The 11,849-nt window shown below is 38.1% G+C and overlaps 1 protein-coding gene across 1 annotated transcript; it reads left to right on the top strand.

Moving 5' to 3' along the window:
- Window positions 1-314: 314 nt before the first annotated feature.
- LOC135265347 (uncharacterized) lies at window positions 315-11,427 on the top strand. Its single transcript, XM_064354766.1, has 6 exons — window positions 315-449; window positions 536-759; window positions 7,752-8,080; window positions 8,155-8,285; window positions 10,285-10,308; window positions 10,939-11,427. The coding sequence occupies exons 1-6, from the start codon at window positions 315-317 to the stop codon at window positions 11,425-11,427; spliced, it is 1,332 nt and encodes a 443-aa protein (XP_064210836.1).
- Window positions 11,428-11,849: the final 422 nt, after the last annotated feature.

Raw genomic sequence — 11,849 nt, 5'->3', positions numbered from 1 at the left:
GAGACAACTCAGGAGGAACATTCCTGCTGGTGCCAGTGCAAGAAGCCCCGGTTGGCAATTAAAAAGCATGAAACCTGACATACTGTCAGAGCTTTGTTGACAAAATGAGAGCTAAGGAAACACTTAGCCATCTGGACATGGTTGATGCCATTCAAAAGGCTTGTGACAAGAATCTGCCACGCCGAAAAATGAATGGTGGAAATGCGAAACGCAGTGTCTACTGGTGAAACAGTGAAATTGCTGAGGCAAGGAAAGAATGCAATCAGGCGCGCAGAAAATCTATGCATTTAAACGCGAAAGGTAACAATGTAGAAATGCTTGAGGCAAGCAAAATCTACAAAGGAAAGCGGAAAGTCTATCGAGATCTAATCAGGAAGGCAAAAGAAGCCAAATGGATAGAGCTCGTTGATGACTTAGAGAGGGATCAATGGGGCCTCGGCTACCAGATTGTAAAAAAAAACTGGGATTGGGAGGTAGACAATCTACCCTCAGACCGGCAGACAAGAGACAGATAGTGGATGTATTATTTCCACAGCACCCCACTACAGAATGGAACATTGCTGGCAACAGCGAAATTGAGTATTTTACTCAAGGAGAGATGAAGCGAGCTGTCGGCAAGCTAAAGACAGATAAAGCTCCTGGTCCCGATAACATTCCAGTCGAAGTGATCAGAGCTATGGCCAATGGGGAGGGAGGAGAACTGATGCGGAGAGTGTACAACAAGCTCCTGCATACAGGAACTTTTCCAAAAGAATGGAAGTTCGTGACAGAGAATGCAACAAAAACGAGGCGCGCGAGCAATCTATCATAGAATGGCAAAGCAGATGGGACAACAGTTCAGAAGGCAGATGGACATATCGTCTAATTCCAGATATTAGGCGATGGATAGAGAAAAGAAAATCAGTTGGACAGGTTAACTACTACCTGACCCAATTCTTGACAGGACATGGTGCTTTCCGTGCATATCTACACCGTATGCACCGGAGAAATGATGGTTGTTGTATCTACAGTGTTGATCAGGAACAGCAGAGCATGTGCTGTTTGAATGCCCAACATGGGAGATTCCTCGTCAAAGGCTCGAGTTAGTTAGATTAAGCCCCAATAACTTGATAGAAAAGATGCTCGAAAATAACGAGCACCGGAAAAGTGTACAAAGGTGCGCAGAGAAAATTCTCAAAACAAAAGAGATGGAAGAAGAAAGAGAGAGATAGGGATCGTGGAGACTCTCTATCTGAGTAGAATTTGAAATGGGAACACACCCATTAGTAGGCTATTATGACCACAAGCTGCAGGGGGCGGCGAAAAGGGTGGTCTGTGGCCCACAAGCGTTTATTTATTTTTATTTTAAAAAATAGCTTAAAATATCTAGATTTTACACTAAAAGTCGCAAAATGGGATCTCTATTTCTTTAGGAGATACAGTACCTAATGTACGTTATCGGCCGGTTTACGCAAGAAATTACGCGCTTTTGAATACATTAAGTACTATATCTCCTAAAGGAATAGAGATCCCATTTTGCGACTTATAGTGTAAACTCTGTTTACTTTAAGCAATTTGTTAAAATAAAAATAATTTAAATAAAAATGGTCCAAGTTACTAAAATTTGTAATTGAAACTTCACTTCCGGTTTTCAATACGAAAAAAATTTCAAATTTCAAATTCGATTTTAGAGTTAAAAAGAACAGTGAATTTTGTGTATAAAACACCATTTGAAATATTTTGTTATTATTGTTTAATTAGAATATTAGTTTACAAAAACGTTATGCTTAATATTTGGTCAATTTTTAGAAGTCAATAACTTTTTAAATAAGTCGCTCACAAATCATTACGTATTTACATTCACACCTTTTAAGAAAATAAGTGTAATCAAATTTTAGGTTGTCGCATTTTTTTGAGTTGTCTGCTTCATGTGAAATGCCCCAAAATCTAATTTCATACAAGAGCATGACCCACAAAAAAATTCTTTGTCGGCCGGTAAAAAAGTCTTTTTTTACGTTGTCAAAACTTTATTTTACTATAAACAAATGTGCTATTTCACGACTTAAAATCAAAAAAAAAAATTGCCGTTATTTTGAAAGTTGCACACAAAATATTTTGGCTGATTTTTTAAATTGGAAAAAATTCGGCGACTTTTTAATATCCTCCGGTAAATTATTAAATACTTGTGAAGTTTTATAACCAACACTTTTTTCAAATTTCATAGTACTGTGTTAAAGGATTCGCAGGTCCGATCTATCTCTTGTCATTTTATCATATGTAGACGTCACAATTACACACAAGTGATGCAGTGTTCATTTTTAAGAAAACAACTAATCGATATAAGTACAATGATGTTACAGACATATTAAACCATGTTAAATGAATTGTGAGCAACATGATTCAAGATGACCCATTTTTAACATTGCTCTGATAATTTTTTTTGACATAATAATATTTTATGGGATACGCGTCACCTCCCCAGAATATGACTTCATAATTAATGAGAGATTGGACAAGTGCATGAAATGTTTTTAGCGCTTCAAATGATACTTGATCCCTTAAAAAACGAATAATAAATAAGGGTGAATTAAGTTTAGTTAAAATTTTGTCAATATGATATTTACAATTGAGATGATAATTTAAACTTACTCCCACAAATGTTGTACAATCAGTAATTTGTAAAGATTTAAGTATTTAAATCTTTATATTTTATATTTAATAATTTATTTGATTTGGAATTACTAAATAATAAAAGATTTGTTTTACTGCAATTGAGAGTTAGATGATTTAGATTAACCATTCATCCATTCTAGTGACAGTCCTTGAGCATAAGTCATATAGTTCAGGAAGTAACTTAGCTATTTCAATGCAAACTAAAAAATTGCTTGATTTTTTGTACAATGTCTTCAAAAATGGCTTTTCATCAAGTCGCCTATGAAATTTGTATGTGATGTGCCGCATAGTTTATAATACTGGTACTGGAGTCAATATAATTGTGTGTTATAAGTAAATATAAATGTATTAAAAATATTTAAGAAAACGTTTTCTTTTCGAATTATTTTCATTATTTTTACTCTTAATTGTCAATATAACAATACAGCGTGCTCAAAAACTAGCGCACCAACTCAATGGTGTGTGGTAGAGAAGTGGTTATATATAAAGGTAAAAATAGTAAAAAAATTCTTTGTATCAAAGTTATTGGTAAATAACGCATTTTAAATAAATGATATCTGGCAGCGTTGTCTAACAGTCATGATCGCAATAGAATTTGAGCAACAATAAAAATTAATTATTTTTGAAACGATTTCCTAGGAAATAATTCCCAGTGTTGGCACATCTACACATTGTGATTTTTTGGATGAATTTTAATTTTTTTTAAATTAAAATTAATTATTTTAAAAAACTGCTAAAATCTGATTTTTAAATTTTAAAATAATTATTCATCGTTTTGTTACGGAACGATTACCTGGTATGAAACATAATAGTATAAAAAAATAATGAAAACTAAAGAAGTTAACACAATAAGTTTGTAGCTCCAGATTTTTTAAAATATAACTTTAGGAATTTTTTCAACATTTTTCCCGAAATCTGCACTTGCTTCTCAATAACGTACCACTGAGTTGGTGCGCCAGTTTTTGAGTACAAAGGTTTCAGGTGAATAACTGCAGTAAATTTTTTTGTACTATTTGACGGTCGCTACCTACACATAAGTAGGACAGTTCAGTGAGTCAAAATAATTGCCCTTTATTTTGATAAAAACTATAGTAATCTACAGATTATTTAATTAATATAGGCCTCCATAAGTTTACCTGAAATTTCTTGCCAGATGCATGATTTATTGAATGTCTGGTAAGTACCCACTAATAACTGAACATTTTTATCGATGTTTAAAGATTGGGAAAGTGAGTACCAAAGTATTCACTACATCCTGGACTATAAACTAATAGAAAATTATTGAATTATACACACCAATAACGAATTTCAAATACGAAAATTTATTTATTAAAAATTACAACAATTATGCCAATAATTGGGCAGGCCACGCACTTTTACATAATCGTCGGACCAATTGTAGCAGTCACTCTTATCAGAATCAATATTTGGAATTATTATTCGATATGAGTCGTAATTATTCGTTCGAAAAAGATTTTCTTTCAAAAACTTTTGCTTCAACTGAAGATCTGTAAGAATCTTAAAGCTTAAAATAAACAAGCAAATACATTAAATTCCGAGGTACACCCAACAGTTGTATTGCAAGTAACCAATTCTAAATTGTTAAACGTGTTATTCGTCGAAAACAAGCCTAAATTCCAAACGGAATTCGACTGTAGTCCACTACTAGTGTTATAGACTAAGCGGCACATGACATTCAAATCTCATAGGCGACTTGATGAACAGCCATTTTTGAACACATTGTAACAAGTGTTCAATAATTGTTCTGATCAGATCGCCTATGTGTGGCAATTGTCACAAAAAACGTATGTGTCAGTTAACATTACAAAACAATGATAGATGACAGCTGTTAGTGTCAGGGCAAAAATTCACACGTTCAAATGAGCTTTCTGAATAAATTCTTGAACGTCTGCATGCAATTATCATGATTTTCAATGTGATTTTTACCAAAAACTCCTAAATGCAAAAATAAGGCAATATTTAAACAGTTGACAGCAAACCATGAACTTATCACGTAACCTACGTTCATGCTAGAAAGAGAAAACCACAGCAAACCACGACCAGAACAATTATTGAACACTTGTTATATTGTCGCGCAAATGTAAATCGCGGGCACTGCACGGGCTCAGTTTGAAAAGGTTGGGGACTGGGTTCGAAGAAAACACAAGCTAACAAACCCCGGTATAATAAAAATTAAATTTACAGAAAAAATTAAATAGGCGCCACTGGCTTTTCTGGGGAAGCCAGAAATCAAACGAAATTAAAAATAAAGAAAATAAGAAAGAGCGCTGTGACTTTCACAAGATTTAAAATTTAAATTAAGCAAACTAATAATGTGAAGCCTGAAGGGCAGTAGTTGTTTAATTAGGCCTGAAGAGCAATGTAGATAAATTCGGAAATCGACTTAGCTTGACAAACTCTGGGTAGTCACTCCGGGTCCAGGTATTGGTTATCGGGACGGTGGCTCCGTTACTCCCCCAGAGGAGAGTTACTCCTCTGACGAGAGGGACACCACGTGGTAATGATTTCCGGTGATGGAACGATACGGTATGTTGAGATACCAAATAAATCTTGTCCAAGAGAGAAAAAAAAAGAAAAAAAACCCTAATGGAAACATTATTTAGACCTTAGAATTACCCTTAGTTCGTGACCTACCTCGATTTCGAGGGTTTTCTTCAAGAAACGGGAAGACTACAAAATGGCTTCTCTCAAATTACTACAAGGTGGGTGCTTAAACGGCCAAATTTGCCACAAAATATACGGAAACGCTGGACCCGACAATCCTTTCCCAGAAATCGGTAAGGTAACAGGTACGGTAGAAGGAACAGGATCCGTCCAGCTTCCAGGTACTGGCAAACGCAGGAAAGACGTCTGACCGCTTCATTAGCACGCACCAAAAAGGAAGATTTTCGACCGAAATTTGACAAAAGTCCTCTCAAGAGAGGGGTAGTAAAAAAACTCGCGGTTGGTACTTCAAAAGTACCACCAATTTGAGAGAAACAAATTTACCAAGACAGATGGTAAAGGTCACTTTCTGGAGGTCAAAGATGACGGGCTTGTGACGGGTGTTTTGTTTACCTTTGGAGGTTATAACAAACGAGGGTCGAAGGTTTAAAGAAAGTAAGTTCAAAGATACCGGGAGGTCAAAGTTAAAGTCCATTTGTCTTTAGGAGATCCTGGGACAGAAGAAAATGCTAATTAAGTTACTCAAAATTTCACGAAAAGGAAAGTACGAACACAAACGACACAAACTTGAAAACTTACGAAATTATTTCATTTCATCAGATGTTAGAAATGATAACTTTTTAGTTCCCAAGCATTAGTGGATTTCCTATGCTACTTTTGAAGGAAAATACCCCCGTTTTTAAGGTGTATTTTAAAATTAACATTTTTTAAGGAAAACACCCCGATTTTCAAGGGTAAACAAAAAAGCAGAGAAAATCGTGAAAATACTCCCATTTTTAAAGCCAGCCAGTATACCCATTTTTGAAACTCGATGGCTTGTGGTAATTTAGATCTCATAATTAATGAATACAAACCCGGTTCGTTAATAAATACTGTTTTGACATCAAAAAGGAATAAAACAAGCCTTGATTAGCCTCTTCTTCTATAATTGTTTTTCGGCAGTTAACGTAAAAATTATGGATGTTAAGCGATTAGCTTTAATTAATGAACCTTGTGGACATGAACTATCCTGTTTCTGCAAGTTTGATGCCGAAGATAAGTTAATTAAAGAAAATGAAGGCAGCATCTTGGGACGAGAAGAGCTCATACGTCACGTTATTGAAGATCACAAAACTACATCTAAAATCAATATTAAAATGTATTGTATCAAATTTTATATTATTTATATAATTTTAATTTCTTATATTTCTTCAATCAAATAAAATTTTATGTATACTTTCAACTAGTTTTTATTTTAAAAACCATTTACTTTTTTAAATCCTTGAAATATTTGCGTTTTAAAAGGTGAATTTGTTTGGTGGTAACTGTATTCATCTCTGTGTTGAACAGGCCCACACAGTACAAACTTCAAAACAGGAAAATCATCAGAAAAACAAAGTGTTCTGAGGGAGACCTTATAAATTTTGCACTTTTTGAGTTACAAGATACATTTTCCAGACACCCTAAAACAGGGCGTCAAGAAAATTGATGTCAAAACAGTATTTATTAACGAACCGGGTTTGTATTCATTAATTATGAGATCTAAATTATCACAAGCCATCGACTTTCAAAAATGGGTTTACTGGCTGGCTTTAAAAAAGGGGGTGTTTTCACGATTTTCTCAGCTTTACCCCTTGAAAATCGGGATGTTTTCCTTAAAAAGTAGCAGTGTGTATAGGGGCCCTTATACTACTATTATGCACTTGAAACAGGTGCCGATTGACACTGACAGTTCTCAGATAATTTTCTTAAAAACTGGGTTGTCAACATTATCCAAATAAATTACTTTGATTTTTTGTGTAATTATTATAGCATTCCGTTGGATACCTCAATACGAAACCAAAGTAGAAAAAATAAATAGTAAAAATCAAACGTTACAATTGTGTGAAACGGCCAAAGTTCATTTCTTCTCCTGCTGCGACGATCTCCTGATGAAGAACGTTGGACACGACGAAAATGACGAACGTAACAAAATGATGAACTTGTCGCTTCTATGCTTCTACGAATAGTTCCCGAGGGCTTCTATAGCGAAGATTCCATGAAGGGGGCGAAGCCTTGACGAGTATAATTTGGAACTGGCCACTTCTGGAGTTTACGATGACGACTTCATTGTTAGTCGGACACGATGAGCTGACGAGAAGACCTAAACGAAGACGACAAAAAAACCACCGCGTCGCGAGAGGTGCGAAGTGTTGATTGATGCATACAAGCAGCTGGCGAAAGTATACGGGTGGCAGGAGGGTGAAATGATTTGCGTGATGCATACGAAATAGGAAGAGGCGGTACGCCGCTGGTTCCCGTCGTTGGAATTTTACGATCTGAACTGGGACAGTACGATTTCAACAGGAATGCTCGGCCGGACAAAGAAGGCGGGCGAAACTTTTTCCTGGTATTTCCAAGATAAACTGTCTCTGTGAGAACTCGTGAGGGTGAAGGGCCCCGACGTCGCGGAAATGTTCCCATCCTGCCCCATACAAGGGCTACCGGCGCACTTCCAAGCAAACGCTTTCGCTTTACGTTGTGAACGGCCGGAAACTTTATATACTGACTTTTTGGATGGGACGGAAGAGTCGAGGCGGGCGGGCGCATGGCAAGGGGGTACAACGGGCGGGCGACAAACGAGTTAGGCGGTGGGCGACGAGGGCAACAGACAGGCGGGTGACAGCCTTTCTTAACTGGGCTACCAGCAGCCCCGCAACAAGCAGTGATCAGGGCGGGCGTGAAACCATGGGGGTGGCGAATACGACTAAGGCGAGGCAAGATGGTGCGATTTTACAACTGCCAACACATGACTGATCATTTCCTGTGGAACAAGAAATAAGCGGTGCCAGAGGCCAGGACATCGAGCGGAAGAGTGTCCCATACGGGAGAAACAAGACTCCGACTCCAGCGGCCGTAACACTTTCCTATTTAGGGCGGTTACTGATTCAGGACATGTTCTGGCGGTCCTGATCGACAATCAAGAGCAGGTGGATTGGTTAATGAGACGACATCGGAGAGGGAATTACAAAAAATTAAGAGTAAAATACGTGAACAGCAGAATGGACGGTGGAAGAAGCTAAGAGAAGAGACCCCACGATGATGGTATACGGCGTACCGGTTAAGATTGGGAATGAGGAGTTTTTGAAAGTAGTATTTAAAAAGAACTTGTCACACAAAATTTCGGAAGAAGAATTTGTGCCGAAGCCAGAAAAGGCTATACGGAGCCTTGAAGATGATAAGGAAAATATAATGATCGAGGTATCGGAGAGTTAAAAAATGGGTACTGGTCCAGGACCGACTTTATGTAGGCTGGTCGAATTTAAAATTGAAAGAATGGCACAACAGTTTAAGGTGCTATAGGTGCTATGAATTAGGCCATAGTATGCAGAGCTGTAAACACAGGAATGTAATCTGTAAAAGGTGTGGGAATGAAGGTCACCTTATAAAGGCCTGTAACCTTGTACTAACCCTAATAATATATCTTACACTGCTAAATGAAATAGTAATGAAAGAACCTAAACAATATACTATTATTGAGGTTGAAGTTGCGATGAACCTGGTTAGTATAATGCAACCCAATTATTGATATTATTAAATATTATAAACTGTGTTTGGTCCATCACAGCTTGGTATTTGCCGTAACTGCAAAAAGGCCGGTAAGGAATTTGTATACCCAGTTTTGGCATCTAGCTGCCCTGAGTTCGCGGAGAAGATCAGAGCGACTAAGGCAAGGTTACAGATTGCGCAATGCTAATTCTCCAAATTAATGGCCAAAGATGTTACAGTGTAATGTGTGAGATTGGTGTGTGCAAGAGAACGAATGGCATTAGCATAGCGTTGGTGCAAGAGCCGTATGTAAGAATGGGAAAGTATGTGGACTGCCTGACGACATGAGAGTGTATTTATGTCAAACTTCATCGGCAGTAGTAATTGTAAATGCTAAAGACATGGATGCGGTGTAAATGGAAGTAGGGGGAGAGAGTAAGGGTGTCTGTGTGAGTGTAGCGTGCGAGACTGGGGACTTCTGTGTGGCGTCTGTCTACTGTATATATGGAGGTGAGCTGAATCCCTACCAAGAATGGATGGCAAAAACTAAGGACAAATGTAGAGGTGTGCCTTTTCTGATTGGTATGGACGCAAATGCTGTTTCTCCCCTACGGCATAGCAAGGTCATACGACGAGAAAGAGGGTACAAAGAGAAACGGGGGGGACTCTTGGAAATATTTATGGCTCAGAAAGATTTCTTGGTTCTAAACCAACCGAATGAGTTGTATACGTTTAGTGGCCTTAGGGAGAGTCTGACATTGACGTGACGATTTGTAACAGTGAATAGCTATGGTGAATAGGCAGACAGGTTTGAAACAAGCTGGGAGGTCAATGAGGAGTGGCTGGCTGTGCAGCGATCACAACTGTATATTGTTGCGGGTGAATGAGAGGCGTGTAAGAGGATGTGTAAGGCAAACAAAAAAGAAATAAAAGTGGATATTGAAGGGAGTGGTCTGGGAAAAATTCACGGAAACGCTTCCCGACGTAAAAGGTAGACCGGCCTATAGTAGGGAAACAATGAATGGAAAAATAAGACCTCCTGAAATCATGGATTAAAACAGCTATGCTAAAGGCAATAAAAAAGAAAAATGTGAGTTTACGAGAAGTCCTTTGGTGGACTGATGAGCTGAGCTCCCTAAAAGCAGATGCCGGTAAGGCACGAAAAAAGTGGCACAGGGCTCGTAAGCGAGCAGGGGATGAAGTCACAAATGTAGCGCTTAGAGATGACTTTAGGAAGAGCTTCGGCTTTATATAAAAAAAGAATAAAAGAAACTAAGTTTCCAACAATGGAAAGAGCTTGAAGGAACAATTGGCTACAATGATCCGTGGGGGGAGGTCTACAAAATCTTTAAGGGAGGTATTAGTGACAAAGGGTTGTCGGTGTCTTAACAAAATCGTGGTTAAAAACTGTTAATGTTTTGGTAAATGAGTTTTTTCCAGAAGACTCTGCTGTTGAGGAAGATGGTAAGTGAGTGTGGATGAGAGGCCGAAAGAAATTGAGAAATGGAAGGTGAATGCAAGTTTAGAAAGAATGAATCCAAATAAATCCTCTGGAATGAATGAGATTACGCCAGGAATGGTAAAAGCTGTGTGGAAGTGTCTAAAAGAGGAACTGATTGAGTTATATAATGAATGCGTGAGGATGGAATATTTTCCGGTCAGATGAAAGGAGCGAGGGTAGTATTGTTGCTAAAAGGTAATGATAAAGATAGGACACTTCCCAGATCATACAAAGCTGTATGCCTGCTGCCTGTTCTTGGAAAGGTCTTAGAACGAATAATGGTTGAAAGTTGCATGCCAAAATTGGGCATTTTAGTTCAAACAGGCAGTATGGGTTTAAGAAAAGAATGGGAACGGAGCATGCGTGGATGAGAGTTAAAAATGTGGTTGAGAGAAGTGAAAGATGTGATAGGTTTATTTGTGGATTTCAACGACGCCTTCGACAATCTAAGATGGAACGAAGTGCTGAAGCGTATAAAGGAAGTTCGTTGCTCAGAATATAATCCATGGAAAAGCTATTATTGCGATAGGAAAGTCTGTGCAGCTGGACAAAAGGGTGAGATTTGGAAACGGGTTTAGAAAGGATGCCCGCAGGGATCTATATGTGGCCCGTCGGTTTGGAACATGATGATGGATGAACTGTTGATGAGCATAGAAAATGTAAATATGGAGGTAGTCGCCTATGCGGATGATGTCTTGTGTTTGATTGAAGGCATGAGTAGAACCGAAATTGAAACAAAAGGAACAGAAGTAAGTGCAATAATTGAGAACTGGGGTCACAAGGTTGGTGTAGAGGTGTCTGAAGACAAAACGGTGATGACGTTAATGAAAGGGAATCTATCAAACATAACACTGGCAAACGTGAGAATGAGAGGTAAAGTTGTTTGGACGATGAAAGAGGTACAGTACTTGGGCATACATGTCGGAGAACGAATGAACTTTAGGCCACATTTGGAAAAAATGAATGCAAAGATAGTTGCCGTGATGGGCAAAATGAGAAGGGTCGAGGGCAAAGAGTGTGCTTGTATGGGTGTCTGCCATTATGTAAAACTGTCAGCACTGACGCAATGTAAGTGCTCATGAGGGAACTGCCGTGGGACCTAGAACTTCTGGGAAGAGGTGTGAAGTATAGAATTGATAGAGGTGTAGCTCTCGGGAGGGTGAGTCCGATAACCAAAAACAAAGTGCTTGAGATTAGGCTAAATAGAAGTAAAAAGATTTTAGAGCAAAGGCGATGGAGGACATGGCAGAACAGATGGAACATGAGTGAAAATGTAAACGTGAATGGCTGTTTGGAAGAAATCTGAATGAGACTGATAGGTGTGAATGAGGTGAGGCCGAATCTTGGCTTCATATTTTGTATGAATGTAGGTTATATGAAGACATAAGAGAAGAATGTAACCTGACTGATTATAGAGAAGATGATGAAAGTAAAATAATTAGTACTAGGGAAACTTTGAATGCAATCTAATGAATGAGGTAATAAATGAATAGCCTTCTTGGGA

The sequence above is a fragment of the Tribolium castaneum genome, chromosome 2 (assembly GCF_031307605.1).
Source record: "Tribolium castaneum strain GA2 chromosome 2, icTriCast1.1, whole genome shotgun sequence".
NCBI lineage: Eukaryota > Metazoa > Arthropoda > Insecta > Coleoptera > Tenebrionidae > Tribolium > Tribolium castaneum.
Note: the sequence above shows the minus strand (reverse complement) of the source record. Positions and strands in the feature narration are given on the sequence as shown.

Bases quoted from the DNA above. Each gene is read 5' to 3' on its own strand.
- LOC135265347 (XM_064354766.1), top strand. From the start codon at position 315: ATGCTTGAGGCAAGCAAAATCTACAAAGGAAAGCGGAAAGTCTATCGA. The intron at 760-7,751 runs GTTCGTGACAGA...GTGAGGGTGAAG, and splicing joins ACTTTTCCAAAAGAATGGAA to GGCCCCGACGTCGCGGAAAT. The intron at 10,309-10,938 runs GTAAGTGAGTGT...GGATGCCCGCAG, and splicing joins CTCTGCTGTTGAGGAAGATG to GGATCTATATGTGGCCCGTC.